General features: G+C 35.7%; 1 protein-coding gene across 4 annotated transcripts in view; it reads left to right on the top strand.

Annotated features, from left to right (window-relative positions):
- Nucleotides 1–21280, top strand: part of USP15 (ubiquitin specific peptidase 15) — a 60120-nt gene extending 38840 nt beyond the window's left edge. For all 4 annotated transcript variants that reach the window (XM_071423530.1, XM_071423529.1, XM_071423528.1 and 1 more), the window contains 15 exons: nucleotides 1227–1371; nucleotides 10167–10340; nucleotides 10669–10827; nucleotides 11505–11729; nucleotides 13093–13176; nucleotides 13267–13361; nucleotides 13534–13722; nucleotides 14536–14651; nucleotides 14781–15056; nucleotides 15360–15430; nucleotides 15790–15905; nucleotides 17804–17953; nucleotides 18339–18442; nucleotides 18998–19086; nucleotides 19394–21280. In XM_071423530.1, the coding sequence (XP_071279631.1) occupies nucleotides 1227–1371; nucleotides 10167–10340; nucleotides 10669–10827; nucleotides 11505–11729; nucleotides 13093–13176; nucleotides 13267–13361; nucleotides 13534–13722; nucleotides 14536–14651; nucleotides 14781–15056; nucleotides 15360–15430; nucleotides 15790–15905; nucleotides 17804–17953; nucleotides 18339–18442; nucleotides 18998–19086; nucleotides 19394–19579 (2179 nt within the window). In that variant the 3' untranslated portion in view covers nucleotides 19580–21280. The remainder of the gene's footprint in view (nucleotides 1–1226; nucleotides 1372–10166; nucleotides 10341–10668; nucleotides 10828–11504; nucleotides 11730–13092; nucleotides 13177–13266; nucleotides 13362–13533; nucleotides 13723–14535; nucleotides 14652–14780; nucleotides 15057–15359; nucleotides 15431–15789; nucleotides 15906–17803; nucleotides 17954–18338; nucleotides 18443–18997; nucleotides 19087–19393) is intronic.
- The last annotated feature ends 2076 nt before the right edge of the window (nucleotides 21281–23356 follow it).

The following is a 23356-nucleotide window of genomic DNA, read 5'->3' as shown; positions in this document are numbered from 1 at the left end:
GATAACGGCACCTTTATGGACAGTGGAGCTATAAACTACACAAATTTCTAAGACCATTGAAAGAGGGAGAAATTTTCATCCTCCTCTGTTTGAAATTTTTAATAACTTAATTAAAAAACAATAGTTATTTATGAAAAGTGAGTAATTGTGCACTGAGGAGACAGTTGGAATTCAGTAAAAGGGCATGATAGTGTTCAGGAGTAATGGCTGGAGTCTAACCTTTGGGCACTTGCATCCTCAGACTTTTGCAATTACAAATCTCAGTTTTTTATCGGGATTGATTCTTTGCACAACATATTTTTCCTTCATTCTTAGCATCTGACTTTCAAATTTTTGTTCATGTTCTAATATGAAAGATGCTTAATAGCTGCAGAAATACTCCTGAACTTTAGACAAAGCTGCTGTCACACAGATTTCATTATGATCAGCGCCTAAAATGGTTAAAGTGGTTGTGGTTGCTTGGTTTTTTCTAACATATTGCAAAACATTCCCTTACAAGATTTCTTTACCTTTCTAGTGTTCTCAGATATTCTCACTTTACTGTTCTGAGGGTCAGTTTATATTTGATATTTTGTTTCATCTGGAAACAAATTGTTTTAAATCTCATCATTTTACCTATTTCAGTCTTCTGCAGTTCCTTCTGTCTGCAAACAAATGCAGCATAGATTTATACTGAAGTTGTTGCAAGGCATTTTGCGCATTCCTTTACCTCTCAAGGCTTTTCTGCATTTGCATGCTGGATTGTGCTGTCCTAGCAGGGAAGCTATAAATAGACTGTCTGATGCAGTGAGGCAGCTATGCCACAGTGGCCTTGGAAATCTCAGCTTTCACCTGTAACTCTGCATTCCCATTCCCACCGACCTCACTCTTGCAGTTGCAGGATGCAAAAGGAACATAAATGATTGATTGCTGCTGGTGGTGTCTAAAGTCTGAGTGTTTTAAATATGATAGAACAATGAAGAATAGAGTAAGCTGTGAAGCTGCTCCCATAAAAAATGGGTAGGGATGTAATAATTGCAGTTACTGCAGTACGTTTGATTTTGGTTGTTGGTGACATTTAAATTGACATTAATGTTATTACATTAAAGTTAAGTGTTTTAAATCTTTACTTGTTCGCAGAAGTTAGTTTAACATTTTTAATCATTTAAGTCTATAAAGTACTTGTATGCTTTAAAGTACTATAGAGTACATGTTTACATTGTGAAAGATGTCTTGTTTTCTTACAGTGTGAAAAATTCAAACTATTGTCTCCCATCATATACTGCTTATAAGAATTATGATTATTCAGAGCCAGGAAGACACAATGAGCAGCCAGGCCTGTGTGGCTTGAGTAACTTGGGGAATACATGTTTCATGAATTCAGCAATTCAGGTATGTACCTTAAAATAAAATCAGCGAGTGTTATTACTTGAAAATAGTATCGTGTTTTATTTTGTCATTTTCAAAACTGATATTAAGAGATCTGATAAGTAGCGGGATAAGATTTAAAATGAAGAAATAATACATCTTTATTGGTATACTTTAAAAGTTGATTTACATAGCTGCATTCATAATGCTCAATGTCAGAAAGAGGTTTGACCAGTGTTCTACATGAGTGAACTCTTGAAGTTGGATTCTTTGCTTTTTGTAGTAATTGCCATTCATATTATGTTACAAAAACTGCCTTTTCCTTTTGAAATGCACTTGAGTACCAATTGCAGTACTGAAAAAAGTGTCAAAAAGTAGATGACTGATAGATTACTGGGCCTTTATTTCTCACTCATTATGTACTTTTATTGCACAGGTTAACATGCAGGAGCCTTGGAAAATATTTTCCTTTGACCTTTCAGAATAACTATTTCATGGATGGGATATTTTACAGCAATGCATTCGCTTGTTCTTTGCTATGAATGCAAGAGAAGTACTAGTATATCTAATACTCCTCTACCATGATGAAGAAACCTTAGTGTTCTAATTTTAAATGGAAGCTGCAGTTGCTGAATAATTGACAGTCAGAACTAGGAGTTTTGTTTGGTTATGTTTAGTTCTCGAATTCACCTTTTGTTGTTGGAGCAGTCTTCTGTCAACAGAACTGTTATGTATATTTCAGTTCTTGTTCACATATTTTCCTGCTGAGTATGAAAATATTAGATCTTAACCAAGCATGCTGCATAGTTATCCTCCTTTCCTCCTTGGTCATGACAAGAGTTCTTGGCCTATGTTTATGATTTCTTTGGGCAAAATTAAAGAAAACCCAAAACTACAACCCAAACATTGCAGTCGTTATTTAGCCTGTTGGAGTAAAAAAGGAATTTCGGGTACATTTGTATGAAGCTGTTGAAATTTGTTCAGAAGAAAAAACACACTGTTCCAGAGTGTCATAGTGTGTGTAGATACTTCTGTCCCTTCTTTGTGATGACAATCAATGAATCATTTGGCCTTAGTTTTCTGTAGCTTCCTCTTAGGTAGCTGCAGAGAGCCAAAAGCTCTCCCCTTAGTCTTGTCTTCTTCGGGTTGAACTAATGCATACAGCTCTGCCTTTCCTTGTATATTGTTGTTCAGTCCCTTGACCACATTGGTATCCTTTCTCTGCTCTTTCTTACACTGGGGAGCCCTAAACTGGACAGTGCTCCTGCAGCAGTCTCACAAGTTCCAAATGGAGGGGAAGATTTGCTCCCTTTTGCCTCTGACCGCAGTTGCTAATACAGCCCAGTTTGCAGCTGGATACCTTCTCCATGGGGATGAACGGCAGGATCACATTTCCACAGAAAAGAACTGCTGGGTCATAATGCAAAATTGCTTTCTAGCCTGCCAGCCTTCACCTGTTAGTGGTATATAGGGTAATTCCATGCTTGTTCCATACTTATTGATACAAGGCATCCATAAAACTAAACTTGTTTGTAAAAATGTTTTCATGAAGATACTTGAAGAGCAGTTGAACAGTGCAGAAATTAAATATTTTTTTAGCATGCTTTGTGAAAGATGGCTAAACTGAAAGGGGGAAGGACACACATTTTGCAGTGTCCATTCTAACTAAAAATGCTACACATAACCTCTCATGATTACTGAATTGTGTCATTGTGTTGTTGGAAAGAAAAGCATGTGGTTTTGTCTAGTGCATCAACCAGAATTATGTTTTAGGTTTGAATTCAAAGAATATTCTTGCTAAAGTTTTTTTGATGATTCTACCTTGTTCATCAAGCTATACTGATTAAATAAGGATAATTTTATTTACTCATTCAAACCTTAATTGAGCTGGTATATGTGATTTGCATGTATGTAATTCAAAAGTAACCTTTAAGTTAGAATTTGAAGCATGGGTTTTTGCCTTTAGGAGTCCTGTGCAGTATAACAGACTTGTTACACATCATGTCATTATCCCATTGTGTTAAACAGATTTCATTCTGAGGTCTGCATTAGAAATTAAATCAGCTTTGACTTCATTGCTTTTCAGTTACATCTAGAGAATTAAGTTTTCAAATAGTTCTGAGAAACTGTAGTGTAAATTAATAAACACAGGTTTGCTGATTACCAAGACAGTGCTCTAGGTAAGAAAATGAGGTGTTTATTGAGCAGTGTAGCTTTTAGTTTGGCATGGTACCTTTAATATGTCCTTGAAGGTGTGTTTTTTCAAATGCATTATTTAGTGGCTTTCTTAGCAAGGAAGTGTATCTTTCAGTTCATCCTACAGTATGTCTCAGTGAAAGTACTATTCAGAGTTTAATGTCATCTAAGAAATCCATGGAAGTGCATTTTAGTGAAGGTATATGTTCTTCACTGAGGTGTGACAGGCTGCAGTCTTCCTCTTGCCACCACTTTCATCTTTTCTCAGTTACACAAAGCATGCATTTCACTTTGCTAATTTGCTATTAATTTCATGTTTTATCAAAGTAACATTGGATTATTATGCCTATAGCTGGAGCACTCTGAATATGTTTTGATCTGTCTTAGTCCTGGAAGCAACAAAAAGATGGGCCCAAATAGTATGTGAATGGCAAAACTGAGAATTCTGCTGGGGAATATTGGCTGCTCTAGGCATTTACCTGGGTGATGGAGGACACCCTCAGCAAGATGAGAGATCACACAAATCTGCAATGAGGATTTGCTATATCATATGGCTGTGCTGCCATTCGGAGGGACTTCAGTGGGCTGGAACCTCATGAAGTTCAATCCCAGGAAATGCAGAGCCCTGTGCCTGGGGAGAACAGCCCCAGGAACCGGTACACACTGCAGCAGGGGGTGACTGGATGGAAGGCAGCTTGGCAGAGAAGCACCCAGGATCCTGCTGGACAAAAAGCCAGCAGTGTGTTCCTGTGGCCAGGGCAGACAGCAGCATCCCGGGCTGCACAAAGAGTATTGCCAGTGGGCTGAAAGAGGCAATCCTTTCCTTCCACTCAGCACTGGAGAGACCCTCCAAGTTCTGAGTTCCCTTCTGGGCTCCCCAGAGAGTTTAGGGAGCAAGTCTGGTGAGAGACCACACAGGTGACCAAGGATTGCAGCATCTGACCTATGTGGAGAGACAGAGAGCTGGGGCTGTTCAACCTGGAGAAGACTCCAGGGTGATTTTACCATTTTTTGGAAGTATCTGGTAGAGAAAAGTAAAGAAAACTAAGCCAGAAGACTCCAGGGTGATTTTACCATTTTTTGGAAGTATCTGGTAGAGAAAAGTAAAGAAAACTAAGCCAAACTCTCCTCAGTGCCCACTGAGAAAAAGAGGCAATGGGCACAAACTGAAGCATATGCAATTCCTAAATATAGGAAACTTTGTTCTAAAATGGGATTTATCAGACAGTAGAAAATGGTTCTCAGGGAAACTGTGAAGCCTCCATTCTTGAAGGTGCTTAAAACCGAACTGAAGTCCCAGGCAACCTGCTCTAGGTGACCTGTCTTTGAGCAAGTGGGTTGGACCAGAGAATCTGCAGAGATGCCTTCTAATCTCCACTATTCTGTGATTCTCTGATCTGCTCTGGTCACCTACTTTATCTTACCTATCCCCCTAAGGTGTATTCCTTCACAATTGTGCTAACACAGGGCTGGTTTTCAGGATAAATGTGTTTTCTTTAAACAAAATAGTTTAATGTTACTAGACTCTGAAATGGTTTTGATTCCATTAATGTACCAAAAGCTTTTCTTCGATCCCTTCCATTCATGCTGGGTGTGATCAGTGTAGCTTCCTTCAACCAAAGCAGAGTTTGGTTGATCCATTTTCCAGCTGATTGCCACTTCTCTCAGATCTCTCTGCTTTCCAGGGAACATTGAGGCCCTTGAGTGTTCACATAGGAGCCATTTCTGCTTCAAAAACCACTGCATTTATCACACAGCTTCTCTTTGGTCCTGTCTGATGTACAGTGAAGAAAGTTTGCATCAGAGCTGTTATCAATGTTCCTTGACAAAGAGGGACAATTCCTTCACACAGCTTCGTCTCCTGAGTCTGGCAAATTTGTGTGAAGGTTCTTGCCCTGTAAACACACTAGGTAGAAATGTGAAAATCCTGGCAATGTCTTAAATTTTGTTGCAAGTTCTTTAGTAGTTCTTCAATCTATAGGTTAGGCTTGACCCTTTATCCCTCTAAGTGATTATTGTGGGGACCTTTGCCCTTCCAAGTAGGGGTTTTCAGTGTTAAGTTCAGGACAACTGGAGGACAGATGATGAAGAGATAGGTAAGATCCTCTGTGGGATTACAGACAGCTGCAAGCTGAATTAGAGTAAGGCCAAGAAGGTTAAAATACCATTGTCTATCTCCCAAGTGCTGTTCTCTTACCACCATTCCTTAATTTAAAAAAAGTAATAATTTGGTATTCTTATTTTGGTTGTAATGGAATCTTTGTATAAGTTTTTTTCAGGTTCTTTTGAAAGGAGTATTCCATGTATTTATTTTATTTCAGTGTAAACATCTAAGGCTTGATTTTTTTCTACTTCAGCCTAAATGCAGATCTATTTTTGCATAAATAAAACAGGAAAGACAAAAGATATGTAGATTTTATGAAATAGATAGTATTATGACTACTTGAACCCATATTACAAAAAATATTTGTCAAGCAGATTTTTCATTCACATTCACTTAGGTACATAGGTATATTCTAAGCTGAAAATAAATTAGAAAAAATGAGTCTCATTAAGCATTGCTGTGCTGCCACCTGTGGATGTTTCCCAAGTATTACTTTCCTCTTTTGGTGGGATATTACAGATTGGAGCTCTGTGGAAATGTTTGGGTTTTTTTTTTTTCTTTTAGAGTGAAAATGTGAGAGTTCCAGAATTTTCATTTTGTGATTAAAAAATATGAGAAGGAAAAAAAAATATTTTCACTAAAAAGATCCACTTTTTCCAAGATTTTTATTTTGATGCATTTTTTCCAATAGTGTGATTAAATACACCTGACTTCTGAATGAGCTTTGAAATGGCTATTTCAGAAGGTTTTTTTTCTTCAGAAAGCTGAATAATATTCCCTCTGAAGTTACTTATGGCTGTGAGTTTATCTAGACAAAAGATAGCATATTTCACCAATACCTGAAATTCCTAAGTTTTTATAGTTCTGTTTCAGTTGCCATAGGCATGTTGAGTTTGGATTAAGGAGCGTTTTAATTAAGCGCTTTTTGCCATGTTTGATAGCATACGGACAAAAGTAGGATAGACACAAGTAGGTGTAAAGTAAATCACTTTTTTTCCTGTGCCTTGGATCTTCTTTTCAGTCTGGCAGCTCTTAGTCTTTTGTTAGAAAGATGAACTACGAAACTTCAGTGTCATTTGCATAAAATTGTTAATAAGTAGTACCTGAAGCTGAAGAGCCAGGACACTTAGAGGACTGTTCAATTTTCAGTATGTCCATTAATGATCCTACTGTCTCCTCCTCATTTCCCCAGTTCACTGGCATGATAGGTAGTGATGTTTTCTTTGTTTTGGAAGTTTATTTTTATCATTATTTTTGTGCAATATTCCATATGGGATGTGGAGAAATGTTTCCTTGTTCCCTTAGGAATTATAGAATTCCTAAGGGAACAAGGAAATAGGATTATAGAATGATTTGTGGAACTTCAGGAAGTTTCTGGTGCAACCTCCTGCTGAAAGAAGGTTGGTTCTGAGGTCAGAGCGGGTTGCCCAGGGCTTTATCCAGTTGGATGTTGAAAACCTTCCAAGAAGGTGGAGCCTCTTAGTTCCACTACTTGACTGTTCTCAGAGTGAAAACTTTTTTCCTTATATTCTCAACCTCTCATATTTCAACTGATGCCCGTTGTTTCTTTTCTTCCTAGTATGTGCCACTGTGAAGAGCCTGGTTCCATCTTCCCCTTAACTTCATAGAGATACTAGAGGGCTGCTCTTGGGCCTCCCTCAAACATTCTCTTCTGCAGCCCGGACAAGCCCTGATGGTTCAGTCTTTTCTCACAGGGCAAGTGCTTCTAGGTCACTCACAGTCTTGGTGGCCCTCGTCATTCTTTTTTTTTTCCTTTTCTTTCAATTAGGTCTGTGCAAACTCTTACATCAGAATTATTCCATACTTAAACTACAGAGATTTAGAAGAGTATGACTTGACTATTTTTATTATTATATTTCCCCCTTCTATGAAGGTTTCATAGGACACGTAGACTTGGAATCATTATCATGGGCTGATATTGTACACAGTATTCCAGTGAGGCTACAGCATTGAAATGTGTGTGTGTATATATATGTGCATGTGTACATAACACTAAAAATAATGATTTCTTTCTCATTTTCCTGTGCATCTTAATAACTTTTTTCCAGGTTATTAATATGTAATATGGAAGTATAATTTCAGTGTTAAACTTTGTCATGCTGAAGATTAACCTTTTCTCCTGTGGTTTGTCTCTTGGAGTTTCTGCCTTCTGTTCTATACTTCCCATGATCTTTTCAAATGATCAGTTCAGGTTCAGAGAACTTTACAGAAATTTTGTTAGTTAAAGAAAACTTGTAGAGACAGTAGTACCTGAAATGAAGTGACGTTCTGTTAGCTCTTTAGTTCAAAGACAGTTTTCTATAGTTTTACTGTATTTGTTTGCCTATTTTGGCTGCTATTATTCCTCACATTTTGGTATACTTTTAGTTTACTTATTGTCTGTGTTTTGAAACTAACAGAAAACCCCAAATGACTAGGTTGAACAGGACACATAAATCTGGTAACTTAACTATCCAGTAGATTGTCTTGGTTTTAATAGACACTTTCCATAAGGCTTCCTTGATAACCTACAGCATATGACATGAGAAAATAAGAATGTAGGATTCCCTTCAAATTGGCTTCTGGATGCTTTTTTTCTTCTGATTTTAATCATGATCTTAAATAATTCTCCATTGTCAACCTTTTCAAAGAGGAAACATGTTTGTAATCATTTAGCTTTGTCACTTACATTGAAAAGATCAATGCATATATGGTCAACTTTATTAGCTCCTCTAGAAGCGACTCTTTAAAAAATTTTGGTATCTGTTATTTTAGAAAAATATGTCAGCTCTGTACCTCAAAACCTGCTGTGTTGCGATAGACATTTTAGCATTCCAGTACTACCATTAGTGTCATCTTATGCTGTAATGTGAATATTGTTAAAGGAAAAAAGGAAGTTATCTGTAGTAATCCTCCTGACTTGTACTACAAATATTGATTAATATTCTGAGAAAGTGACAAAATCAGTATATTAGGTGAAAACTAGAAACTATTGAATTATTTTTTAATGGACTCCACATTGTCAGGACATTGTATAATGCTTGACTAACAGAAAGACCTGTAGAAAAATATACTATTTTTTCATTATTTAGTTCCTTGTGTTGGACATTCCTCACACTAAACTGAACAGTTGAACTGATTTCATTTCCTAAACCAACCCAAAAATAATCCAGAAGACAACACATCTGCACGGTAGGGGGAGTTGGGATCAGCACTACTGGAAGTAAAATCTCTTTGCCATATAGCAAGAGAAAAATGAGATTGCTTCAACCTCGAGTGTCCAAAAGTGTCTGTAATACCAGGAATTTTTTTTTGCAGTGTTGACAGATCCTGAAAGCTTTAGGTGAGGAGGAAGAGAAAGGAAGGAGTTTGATATAGGCATGAAACTCAGCTCTCTACAGCATGTGACTGGTTTTGCTTTGTAATATTGCACAGGTATGATAGGCAGACATAGGAATATTTTTTTTTGCCCTACTCAATAAAGTTGCAATTCTTCCAGTCTAATTCTTGTATCTTATGCAATAGCATATGTGGAGCTCTTCTCCTTGTTTACAGAGAGGCAGACGAGACTGGTGAAATACTTGACCTTTCCTCAAATCTTTTAATAAAGGAAAGAATGCAGAAAAACTTACAATATTTAATGAACAAACTCTTAAGAATATATGCTAAGGCATGGCATGGGGATTACTCCTGAGTGATGGAAATGTTTATGTTTAAAGGAGTATGAAAATGGAACAAAACAACACAAAAATGGAAAGTGAAATTGTAAATCATACTGCAGTGATTACATCCTGCTGTCTCCAAATGCTGAGAGAAGAGACAAACTGGTATAATTGTCTGTAAGTCTAAACCAAGGTCCTTGCTTTCCTTGGACTAATTTCAGCTCTAAACTGTATCACAAGATTTAAAAGAACATAGCAAGGGCTATAGCACTGTGATTCAAACTCTAGTTGCTCTAGCACAGATTGCTGTCTCCAACAGTATCCATAAGCTGATATTAACAAAGAGAAGGAAAAGGCCAAGCATCCTCACCTTCCCTCTCCTGCCAAAATAAAAGAAATCTTTTTTCAAATATTGCTCTGAATATGTTATAATTTGAAGTAATAAGCCCTGTTGCCTGTCTTCCAAACGTGCACTCTCCACTTTGCGTGTCTATTACAACCTCCAGCAACAAGTTTCATAAAGCCATTTGTGTCTCAAGAAACACCTTGTTTCGTTCGTTTTAAATCTTGATACAAATTATGTTGTCATGCTGTGGGTTGTTTGGACTACTCTGTTTTATAAATTTTGAGGTAAAGCTCTTGACAGATACTATCTTTGCATAACTTGTAATGACAGCTGTTGCCAGTCTTGGTTTAAAGCCATTATTTGTTTCTGGAAAAGATTGTTTAGGGTTTTTTCTCTTTTCCTTCCAGGCACTAGACATTGCAGTTCATGGCTGCTTTAACAAAATTAAAACATTGTTTGTGTAGAACTGATTCAAATCACTTTTCTAAAAAGTCTGTATTATTTTTTGCAGTGTCTGAGCAACACGCCTCCTCTTACAGAGTACTTCCTCAATGATAAATATCAAGAAGAGCTGAATTTTGACAATCCTTTAGGAATGCGAGGTGAAATAGCAAAATCTTATGCTGAGCTTATCAAGCAAATGTGGTCAGGAAAATACAGCTATGTTACCCCAAGAGCATTTAAGGTCAGTAAGGAAATTACATGGAATTACATGTCGGTTTTGGTTTTGTAATTTTACGTTTATAAAACTTGGAGAAATGTGCAAAAAAAAAAATGAAGTACTGTTTATCAGTATGCAGTTCATTCATTGCACTGGTAGAACACTTGAATGTATTTTTCAGTAGGTGTCACTTGTGCTTTGAGAATTAGTTTTGACTTCCTGTCTCCATTGAAAAGCTTACCTTTTATAACTACAAGTTTTACCTTTTCAATATGCTGCAATAATATCTTAGAAGTATCTACTCTTTCTGACAGTTCAGGTATCAGGAGTGTTTTGCATTTATTTTTTTTAGACACAAGTGGGACGATTTGCACCACAATTTTCTGGTTATCAGCAACAAGATTGTCAAGAGCTACTGGCTTTTCTCTTGGATGGTTTACATGAGGATTTGAATAGAATTAGAAAAAAGCCTTACATTCAATTAAAGGATGCGGATGGGAGACCAGACAAGGTAGGGATTTTGAAGCTGATCATCTTCATTTTAGTCAAAGTTGTATGCTGTAAGATACTTCTACATGATTATGCACTGGAAGGTTGGGAAACTGATTATGTGGGGCTTTTTCTGGGAGACATTTCAGAAAATAGGACAAAATTTTAAAATTGACATCTTGAGAAACTGTGTAAATTTCTGTTTATTTTTAAGATAATGAGGGGGGATGGGAGGATGGTAAGTTCTTTTTTAAGACTTCATTAAGATAATCGTTCTTGTTCAATTCAGTTCTGAGTTCAGTTGAAAAAACAATTCCTGTTCTGTTGTTCTTTTATTTTTATACCTGCAGGATGCAGCATTCTGTCTCTCGCCAGTACTCTTACTTTAGAGAAACCCTTCTTTTGTTATGAGTTAATTCAGATGGAATTTGTAGTTTTATCTGCTTTTTGTCTTCCTCCAAGCTACTTGAAAGTCACTCTCAGACTGTGTAATACCACTGGCAGGATCTCTGTCCTAGGAAAAGCATACATCTTTTAACCTGCAAACCTGATAGTAGTAACATTCCTTACGGGTCCTTTGGAGCGACATTTCTGTGTTTAGGTGGTTACTGAAAATGTTCTGTCAAGGGCTTTTACTAATGATTCTCACTATTCATTTCCTACTTCTTTGTCATAACCCAGATCATGCTTTGTTTACAGGTGGTTGCTGAAGAAGCCTGGGAAAACCATTTAAAGAGAAATGATTCCATCATTGTAGATATATTTCATGGCCTTTTTAAATCTACTCTAGTTTGTCCTGAATGTGCTAAAATATCTGTAACCTTTGATCCCTTTTGTTACTTGACACTTCCATTACCCATGAAAAAAGAACGCACTTTGGAAGTTTATTTAGTTAGAATGGATCCACTTGCAAAGCCTATGCAGGTAAGCAGCTTATTTTATATACAAACACTTTGATTCATGAGGCATTAACAGTGAACCCAAGTTCCTTTACACAGTGCAAATTTATAAGCAAATCCAACAAGCTTTATTTTTCTGGTATGTATTCTGAAGTCTCACTTAGGAAAGTGGGGAAGACTATACATACTCGAGGAAGACTGTACATACCTTGTATAGTTTCAAGAAAGAATTGGTAATTTCTTTATGGTTGTTATAATAGGGCTTCTTAATCTTTAAAATGTATGCTGACATTTTTTGAGAGCTGCTGTGATGAATTTTTATGTTTATAAAAATATCTATACTTAATCTGTAAGACTTAATTTCTTGGTTTCTTAATCACAAAAGGCAAATATTTGTAATAAGTGATGGAAAAAACCCTCATGACTAAATATATTGGGTAGTCTCTCACCTCATAGTCAAAACATTTCAGATGAGATTTCTTTGTGAAGAGTATCCCTTTTGCCGTTCTTTAGGAAGGGGATGATATTACACACCTTAGAATGTCATGAAAAAATGTACATAAGGTTATCATAACCAAGTCATGATTAAATGGTTCTAGCTGTACTTTATACAGTAAGTGAGGATAAGTGAAAAAAATACAACACAGGCACTTAGGTAGGCATTCAAAAAGGCTCTGACACCTGAAATCAGTACTATAAGAAGGAAAGTGGGAGAAAAAGAGTGTTCTCAAAGGCAGTATGAGTTGAGGAATTTGAAGGTGAAGGGAGATGTATTAACTGATGGGAGACGGGCCTGCTAAAAATTTAATTGTGAAAATAGGGGATGCACAGTAGTTGCACAGGGGACAAAAAGTAGTTGAAAACTACTGAAGTAGTTGAACGTGATTCATGCGAGATGGTTGTGCTGGAATTAATAGTTTGGGAAGAGTACCAGTTCAGTAGAGTTTTTGAGAGTCTAAATTATTATAAAACTTAAGGATATAGCATGCAATGCTTGGCAATTAATTACAGAGTTAATAATAGCTTATTTCTAATTAATCCTATCTTTATTATGCAAATAACAGATAAGAGTTTTGTGTGGAGTTTTATTACAAACTTCAGGAGCACTGAATAAGGGAAGCTGCAGAGAGGTTTTCTTTGACTTTATTCAAGTTCTCTCTCTGCATGTGAAATGAGAATCTGTAGTCAGTGTATGTGTATTTATAAAGTTACGCATAGAATTACTATATTTTATGCAGCTTTTGGAATTTATGTTAGTTGATCTACATACTTTACACCTTAAGTTTCAAAAATATGAAAGAAATATGTGAAGTATGCTGGGCATGTGTTGTTTGGGCATTTTGTATATTTGTTCTCTTAATAAATTTAAATGATATTTTCCTTTTTAGTACAAAGTAGTTGTTCCCAAAATTGGAAATATATTGGATCTTTGCACAGCATTGTCAGCTTTGTCTGGTGTTGCTGCAGATAAGGTAAGAGTGATCTCTTAAATAAAGCACAACAAATAGCATTTTAATGTGTATTAACCTGGTTTAACAATGTATACTCCATTTTCTTTTCAGATGATTGTTACTGATATATACAATCACAGGTTCCACAGGATATTTGCCATGGATGAAAATCTAAGTAGCATTATGGAACGTGATGACATTTATGTGTAAGTGTAGATAACACACTTCATGTCTCTTTGCAGTTTTAGTTATTTATAAAAGCTTAAAACCTAGACACCAGATAAAGATCAAACTAGGAGGGGATATTTTTTTCTTTTTCACCTTTGTAGCTTTTTCCTTGACCATTTTTCTTTGTATTTCTGATTGTTTTTCTTCTAGATTTGAAATTGCTATCAATAGAACAGAAGATACGGAACAAGTCATAATTCCTGTTTGTTTAAGGGAAAAGTGCAGGCACACTAGCTACAGCCATAGTGGTTCTTTACTGTTTGGTCAACCTTTTCTCATAGCAGTGCCTAGAAACAATACTGAAGATAAACTGTATAACCTGCTGCTGCTAAGAATGTGGTAAGTTTATTGTTAAAAGAAAAACTAGTTTGTTAAGAGTAATGCTAATAGTTGGAGTCAGTAGGCATGTACATTCATGTGCATTTCTAACATACTGATTAGATTTGAGTACTTGTATTTGTTTTCTGTTGAATATTAAATATAAAATCTTAGCCACTAATGTGGGTTTTAATTTTTTTGTTATCATGACCTCATCCAAAAAGTATTTGAGAAGACAAATAGTTTGACAAATAGTAGAGAGTCAGTCTGTATTGTTAAATAATTCTCTTGTATGCTTAGCTGTTGGTTACGTCTTGGTAAAGTGGGAATGTTTTCCAGTTATTATGCTATGGTTATACTTCCTGTAGCTACTGTTCAAGTTTATGCACTATTTTTTGTTGTAGAAGTACATGGTAGACACTTCCTGAAACTAGACTAGAATTAGTGTCATTACATAGAAGAAATTAAAATCATATAACCTCTAATTTAAATTTATGTTTCTTTCTCTGTGGATGTAACTTTCTCTGTAATATGGTTAATGAGCAATTTAAAAAACTGAATAATGGACAAACAAAGAGTGAGACTAACAATCAAGCTGTTTCAGACCAAGTTGCTGCCAAAAATATACAGTCACATGTGAGCAGGTTTTCCTATGTGCTTGTAACACTAGACACGTTTGGCAATAAAACTGATAATCTGAGTAAATCAGAAAGGAGTGCAGAAATACAGTACAGTAGCAAGGACTTGTGAAAACGGTTTAGTTACCAGTTTGAACAATGAAAATTGTTTAACAATCCATTGCTTCTGACTGTTGCTTTCATTTGTTACATTTAGCCGATACGTAAAAACATGTACTGAAAGTGAAGACACTGAAGGTTCCCTGCATTGCTGTAAGGACCATGGTATCAATGGTAATGGCCCAAATGGAATACATGAAGAAGGATCTCCAAGTAAGACTGGAATATCTACACTTGTTTAATATTTGCTGTTGAATTTCAAATGGAAGTTAACTCTCTAGTGTTTTTCAATTACTGTCATTCTGTCTCATTTCTTCCTTTTTATTCTTCCAATTGCTCAAGGTGAAATGGAAACAGATGAGCAAGATGATGAATCCAGCCAGGATCAGGAACTTCCCTCAGAGAATGAAAACAGCCAATCAGAAGACTCAGTTGGGGGTGACAATGACTCGGAAAATGGATTGTGTACTGAGGATACTTGCAAAGGTCAACCACTCACGGGACACAAAAAGCGATTGTTTACATTCCAGTTCAATAATTTAGGCAGTACTGACATAAACTACATCAAAGATGATACCAGGCATATTAGATTTGATGACAGGCAACCTAGGCTTGATGGTAAGTCACAGGGAACAGAGTGGGCAATATTTGGTTCTGAGACTCTTTTCTGACTCTCACGTTTCATTTTCTTTGTGTGCTGTTTGATATATTTTTCTTTTAAATAGTAAATTCTGTATAATTAACTAAACTTCTGTTGCAGTTGACTTTTAGAAATACAGAATTTTTATATGCTTCAGTTTTTTGTAATTAATTCATTATACGATTGTTTAATTTATTTTGAAGTGTGTTTGCCCAAAGTTAATACAATTTCATGTAAAGCAGGAAATAATATTAAGAGAAAACAATTTTTTTTAATCTCAGAAAGATCTTTCCTTGCTTTGGATTGGGATCCTGAATTGAAGAAGAGATACTTTGATGACAGTGCAGCAGAGGTAAGCTGTTTATGTTGCTCCCTTTCCCAGCACAAATAAAAACTAAACATAAAAAATGCAGTGTGGGACATACGAGATTGTAAGTCTTCACAAGAAGCAGCAACTATATCTTTTTTCATTTTATTCTTAGTAAATATGTTGTCATAAATAAACTTCATATATACATCCATGTAATTAGCAAATCTGAGGCTTATGAACTGGGAAGTAAATCTGAAGCTGTGGAAACTTTTTACTTGAATGGTTTCTGATCAGTTTTTCCATATATAGGAGCTTTGTAGTTACTGTTTATAGTAAGACGACATCACTAAAATGAGTTTTGTTTCATTTGTTCTCTTAACTCAAGAAATACTTCTCTTTAGGATTTTGAAAAACATGAAAGTGTGGAATATAAGCCTCCCAAAAAGCCTTTTGTGAAATTAAAAGACTGCATTGAGCTGTTCACAACAAAGGAAAAACTAGGTGCTGAAGACCCATGGTAAGCACAAAAAATTAAAATTATGTACTGTGGTCTATTTCTCAAAATTAATCAAAACCACGCTTGAACATAGAGATCAGTAGCTGATTTATTAATGGCATTTTGAATCTTGTTATTTCAAACATAGCTGAAAATTCTCAAAATGCCTTTTGTTTTGGTCCATTAGTTAACCAAAATTTCTACCATGTACCAGATTTTTACCAAAAGAAGGTTTTATTTCTAAGGAAGACATTTAATGCATTTGCAGTTAGGAGGAAGGGTTGATACTTTAAGTGCTCTAGTCTGTGAACTTCGATGGACAGTGAATGAATAATATTGTGACAAATTCAATGTAGTGGTTTAAACAAATACTCCTTTCTGAGATGAGAGAGGTTGGTGCATACTGTATTTTCTTTATGCAAATACGTAACTTGCCTTGCATCGATACATTAAATAGGGATGTGCGTAAACAGCAAGTGTATGGGATGGGGGATGTCTGTAGTCAATAATCCCCTCAAATTCATGTTCTAGCCATGAGGTTTTTGGCAGAGACTTTAATGCTATTCATGGTTCTTCCAAATTCTAATTTGGAATCACATCTGAATATTCATAATTACAGTATGTTCCCTTAAGATCCTTTTTTCCCAGGAATTTTCTAGCAGATAATCTTTCATCAGCACCTTTAAGCACAGTATTAAGTTTGAAAAGAGAGTCTGATAATTTTTCTTCAGTGTATACCCAAAAGTTTTGAAGTTCTCCAAACACTGTCACCAGAGTTTCTCCTATATTTGTGCAGGGTAGGGAGCTAACTTACAAAATCTCTTTTTTTTTTGGTTTGTGTTTGCTAGATTACACAAAACTGGATAGATTGTTTAAGATACCATATAACTCAGGTGTGGTATATCAGCACTTCCATTTTGGCAGCACGTTTTAAGCAGAGCATTTTAACTACTAAATACAACTGCAGAAGTCAAGCAGCTGCTACTAGATGCATCTCACTGGAGGTCATTAATCACATTTCTCTTTATTTGTTAGGTTATCACAAGTGTAATCTGCGAGAGTTCACCATCCCTAGTCCAGCACTGTTTGTATTCTACATATTCTAAGCCAACTGGGAAAACAGATTTTCAATTCCAGCCTGCCCTTACAGTTCTCCTAATTTTTTGTCATTATCTGATGTTGCTATTTAAAGACACTTGTGCAGTCTTTTCATTAGGGTTCATCTCTTTTCTTTTTTTTTTCCCCTAGATTTTTATTTGTTAGATGCTAAAGTGTAGAATATGCATAGATTACTTCAAAGAAGAGTTTCTTCCATTCATTCTTACTTATCTTCCTCCCTGAGCATTAGTTGCTGAACGGTTCAAGTATGCATTGCAGGGAACAGAAATTTCTAAGTCACAGCCTGTTCAATACTTGCCTACTAAGAAGGGAAATTTCTGGTAATGATTTTTTCCAGGTTCCAGGTATCACTGTAATCTGGTTTTAGATGGCAGATGGGATAGGGTGGTGGATGGATAAATTTGGAAACTGAAACTTGCAAGAATCACAGTTGCTTGTTATTTTTGGCTTTTTTTTTAATAGTTAGTTTCTTAACACTTTATCTCTTTTTCATAAAATACAAGAATGCTGTGTTTTAACTAAGGATACAGGTATCTGATCAGGGATGTAGGAGATGAGAATCCAATATTGGGGGATGCTGCTTCTGTGTTAATGATGTTGAGCTTCACTGGGATCACGCTTGGACGTTGTAAGCCGGAAGGGATGTCTATGGCATTAGTAACAGAACATGAAGAATGTCTGGTTTTTGCTCATTTAGTTCCTCCCATGAATGTGACTTTTTCTTTGGTAATGTGTTTTAACGTTCATATGGACTACTTAAATTACTTAAGTTACTTAAAATTTATGATTTTTCCTTTTAGGTATTGTCCAAACTGTAAAGAACATCAGCAAGCTACTAAGAAGTTAGACTTGTGGTCACTGCCCCCTGTACTGGTAGTTCATCTGAAGCGCTTTTCCTACAGCAGATACATGAGGGACAAGTTGGATACATTGGTTGATTTTCCGATAAAGTAAGAAATTCAAATATTTTGATGCTAGAAGTATAAAATCGTGACTAGGGCATGTGTTTAATACAGCAATTGCATAAAATGGGTTTGTTCTCAGTTTCCATGAGAGGATCCAGTAAACTAATGACAAAATGCTTCTGGATTAAAAGTATAAACTTGGCAAAATAATTATAATGTAAAAGTATGAAAGATTGCTTGTTCCTGTTCCATTTCTTACAGAGTGAAAGAGATGCTTTGGCAGAGTAGTCTGGTGTATTTTTGGAGGACATATGAAATAAAGGGCTCTGAGACCACCAAACTGTGGTTAAAAATGCTGTTAACATGACTGAATTTTGGTTGGGTTTTGTTGCTTGTTTTACTTTATTTTTGTTTGTTTTGTTTTTAACAGTGACTTGGACATGTCAGAGTTCCTTATTAATCCCAATGCAGGGCCTTGCCGCTACAACTTGATTGCTGTTTCCAACCACTATGGAGGAATGGGAGGAGGGCACTGTAAGTTGATTTCAAGTGTCATCATTCTAGATGTCAGCTTTTATTTCTACGTTGATTTTGATTGAAGTACTGATCACTTTGAATCAATGGTGCTTTTTAATGGTTGAGGGACAATTTTTTTCTATTACCTTGAAATGCTTTCACAAGTATTTCAACACAAAAATCTGTATGCAGTGAGCTTTCAAGGGTAATTGTAGGTTCTTTTATACTTCTAGCAATGCATATTGTGAAAAGAGAAAACATAAGAGCTGCTGTACTCTTACACCTGATTTTGTCTTGCTTGTCTGTACTTCTGTTCATTGTGCTTCTCCTCGAAAGCAGAGAGAAAAAATGACTGAGGGATTGTACTTTGACTGTCCTTTTCATTGTCTTTAGAAGGGAAATGTTGGTGATTGAACTCTCTTTGCTAAAAATAAAGTGTTAAAGATGTTTAATAGTGATAATGAGGTTTAGTTAGTTAAATATTAAGTGTTAGACAGTAACACACTCTAGTAACCGATTGTATTACATCTATGAATATACAAAGTCCTGAGACATTTTACTTTTTTGTCCTAGATACTGCTTTTGCAAAAAATAAGGATGATGGAAAATGGTACTACTTTGATGACAGTAGTGTGTCCACTGCAAGTGAGGACCAGATAGTGGCAAGTATCTTTTATGTTTCCAAATTTCGGACTGTTGATGTTTTCGTGTCAGGGCTGGAAAAATGAAGAGTAAACCATGAAACCTGTGTTAAATTTGTAGGCAGTAGTTTGTGTTCTCTCAAAGGACAGTACAAAAAATACATGTTGTATTTTTGCTACAACATGCAAAAATAGCTAACATAAACAGTCTGCATTTCTTTGTAATTTCACTTTGTATACTTGGAAGCAAAGAAAAAGAGTTAGTAACCTGGATTGTAAATGTTTTGTTTGATGCCTCATGAACATAATGTTCTGCCCTTTTTTACAGTCCAAAGCAGCGTATGTGCTCTTCTACCAGAGACAGGACACAATCAGTGGAACTGGCTTTTTCCCGCTTGACCGGGAAACTAAACAAGGTGCTTCAGCTGCCACAGGCATCCCACTAGAAAGTGATGAAGACAGCAATGAAAATGATAATGATATAGAAAATGAAAATTGTATGCACACTAACTGATGGGAAGAACTAGAAGCCATAAAAGAGACTCTCTTACTGGGGATACGGATTGAAAGAGTGAAAATGCCCACCAAATTAAGAATAAAAATCTGAGATGGGGAGTTTCAGATAATAGAATGTAAATCTTTATTACATTTTAACATGTGCAGTACTTGAAGTGAAACAATAAAAACTTAAACAGAAATTGTCTCTAATGCATTTACAGTCTCATATTCACAAGGTATATATAGGAAATCACAAATAAACCCCTTTTAAGTTTTCTGCTGCTGTTCTGATGGATTATGTTTTCTTTTGTTTTGTATGTGAATTAATAACTAAAATATTAAATCTGTGGACTTCTGACATTTACTTTCCTAGTACTGCAAGAATACTACTGCCAAGTCTAGTTTCTGGATGAATATATACATGTTCCTTAGGCTGCCAACAGAGTACAAGAAAAAATGTCATAAATACCTAAAGTAGTTTTCTTGAAACAACAAGTTTTTTTTTCTCCCTATTCTTCTTCTTTTGTTTTAATTTGGTCAGAATAGAAGAAATAGCTTGAAAAAGGTGTTTTAACCTTTTGTGACATAGTGGAACATCCAGAATATTACGTTTATCTTCTGCTGTGGAACAGGTTCTAGATTTCATGCTGCATTAACAGAAAGGGTTTTCAATTAAATGTAAGTATCTGTTGTTGCTTGTTGGAATCTACTCTGCAGACATAATTCCTGTTATCTTGCTTCTAAGACATGCATAATTTTTTATCTGGTAACAGTCCAAAATTTAAATTGTGCTATAAGTTCTCTCTCCCCAGTTTTTGTAGTTTGACAGCTTGCAAACCACTCTGTATTAAGGTCAGAGTTAATAGTATTCTGTATCCATAGTAATGACTGTTTATCAGGCTTAGTTGAGAATTTTTTCAATATGACCTGCCTTTAAAATGTTAATTGACAAAATCACTTTAAAGGTAGGCCTGTTAATTTTCTTTGTGTGTTCCGGATGGAATTCACCATAGCCTTACAGTGTATCTGAAAAGGTAACTCATAAGAGAATTGGCATTTGCATGTTCAAGTCAGAACCTGTACAGTATATAAGGCATACAAACTCCAAGTTGGATTTCAGTTAACTGTGTTCAGGGGTCCAGGATGCCAAAATAAGTGTGACCGTTTGAAATATTTTTTGATTTGCTGCTTTCCCTTTGATCTAGTTGGAAGAATGTATTGTTGATTTGCATACAATACTGCCTTTGAGAGGGGCTCTTAAATGTGGGGGCACATGTCACATATCTACTACCTGGAGAATTGCTTTGTGTCCCACTGTTTAAAATTTAAAAAAGAAAAAAGCAAAAAGTATGACGTTCTTCACTTGAACTAATCAAATACAATAGGTTATAAATTGTGTATTGTAAATAAAAGTTCACTCTGTGAGTGCACATTTTGGTAAATTATTTATTTATGTTAGCATTAAAAAGTTTAAAAAATTGCATTTGACCAGGATATAAATGAGATATGTTGGACATGGCTTTGCTTTATACCTTGATATTAAACTGGTGTTTCATCCTGGTATTTTAAAGCTGCTTTGAGGTTTTTTTTTTAAATGTAAACTAACCTCCTGCATGACAGAGGTTAAAATTTTGTCTGCACTTGAGTTCACTTGGGTTTACATTTGAAATGCGCATGTTTATTTATACAGATTTCAATAAAGCTATTCAAGGCCTTATTTAGTGTTCCATTTTGTTACAAATTCTCTTCCCACGGTGTTTGTGTCATGGGTAGTCTTTGTCTGAGACTTAGATTCTCAGTTACAAACTGGTTATGTAATGACCAACATAGAACAAGATTATTAGTCTTTCAAGTAGATAGTATATATAAAAAGGTTTCTCTCTTTAGGCCCTCAAACATTTATAAGACTGTAAAAACAATAATGTCATAATGTTGTTCGTTTGTGAAAGTAATACTGGAACAATAATCAAATGCAAATACACTAATTGTGAGATGGCTGGGAAATGAGAGAATATATTTAAGATTAGACAAACCTAGGCGGTTGGTGGGGTGGGAAATGATACAAGCTTTTGGAAGCAATTCTAGAGAAGTGATCAGCTCTTTGAATAACACATACAAAGAGCCCCCCCTATATTCATGCTCCCATTTTTCCATATGTTGTGAGCCTAAAACTTGTTTGGAAAAACCACAGAGAGCAAAGGATCTGATTTGACTTATCAAAGTACTTTAGGAGTTTGTAGATTGGAGCTTTAATATCTGATAACTCGGAGGTCTAATGTACTTCGTTCTCCCTTTGAAAATGCAAATAAACACACACATATGGAAAGTTGTATTTGAAGGAATGTACTTACCTACTAATAATTGGATCATCCAACTAGAACTTAAAAGGATATTGATTGAAGTAACATTTAATTAGGAAAAAAAGTACATAGATTCTTTTGTTGTTGTTATAGTTAATTCAGCTTCCAAGATTACAAACACACAGTTTGTATAATCAGCTTCCTAATCAGAGATAAAAATCATTAATATCTCTATTTGAGTGTCTCAAAGGTTTCTGGGAATTCAGTCATTTTATAAAACACATTCATGTGTAAGATACAGTTCTTCCAGTGTGGACATGCTTTAAAGCACAGAAAGTATATTATTCTTTACAGTGTTTATCAAAAGTTATTCTCATCATTTATATGGAGAAGAGAACCCTAACACCTGTTAAGAATCATGTCAGATAAAAATCTGCCATGCTTTTTTTCATCAAAAAGTTTCCTGTCAGTAAGTATCAGCATAAACTAAAATTACAAGATTCAGTTAACTTTGTTAATGTGACGGTCACAGAAACAAAACAGAGTAGGAAGCCAGAGACAGCTTGCAATTCCCACTTACTCCGTGGATTTTGTGACAGCAATATGTAATTTAAAGCCAGGCTGGGAGGGAAGGAGAGATAAAGAAACCCTGCCCAGGACCTCTTGTCTAGTTGGCTTCAGTGTTCTGCATGTTTTGGTACAGATAGCTCCATGCTTTGTCCACCTAAATTGAAGTCCCACCTGCCTTCCTGGCACACTGAGGTGAAGTTTGCAGCTTACTTTAGAGCTGATGAGATGAGAAAACTGTCAGATGTTCCATAGTTAGATGATGTGGAAACATACAACTACTTGCTATGGGAAGGCCACAACCACTTCTAGGTTTCCCAAGAAGTTAGCCCCCTGTTTTGGAGTGTAGTGTATTTTTTCAAGAGATTTGAAATCTTTAGAGGGGAATCTGTACAGCACGCAAAGAAATTAATTGGCAAACCCACTAGGTTTTTAAAAAATTTATGCTGCTTTCTTTATGTCAGAGTTGTAGTTGCAGGGTATGGTTTTTCATTGTTTCTAAGTACTACTAACTTTGACAAAATCACCATAAATGTAGTGAAACAATAGGAAAACTATATCTGATAGAATAAGCATATTCTTAGTCTGCAGGCAAATTGCTCTCTTCAAATTTTTTTAGTTCTCTTTCCCTGGGGGGTAAACATTGTGAAAACAGTTCCAGTTCTCTAGTTCTAAGATTGCATGCTTTACTGGCATCATGTTCTCCTGAGACAAGCAGAGAGACCTGTCGTACTGAAATTACATCTTGGAATAACATGGAAAGCCAGAATAGTCTAAATGTGACAAATTTATTTAGGGAGTCAACTGAGGTGCTATATGCCAGGTAGTGTTAACAGTCATCCTGGGCCAAATTGTGCAACAGTTAATACAGGACTCTCTATTGGTAAAGAATTCACATCAGTCTGTATGGTTTAATAAAAGGTAAA

The sequence above is a fragment of the Agelaius tricolor genome, unplaced genomic scaffold, assembly GCF_023055355.1.
Source record: "Agelaius tricolor isolate 1412-34295 unplaced genomic scaffold, bAgeTri1.0.p SCAF_3, whole genome shotgun sequence".
In the NCBI taxonomy this organism is placed as follows: Eukaryota; Metazoa; Chordata; class Aves; order Passeriformes; family Icteridae; genus Agelaius; species Agelaius tricolor.
Note: the sequence above shows the minus strand (reverse complement) of the source record. Positions and strands in the feature narration are given on the sequence as shown.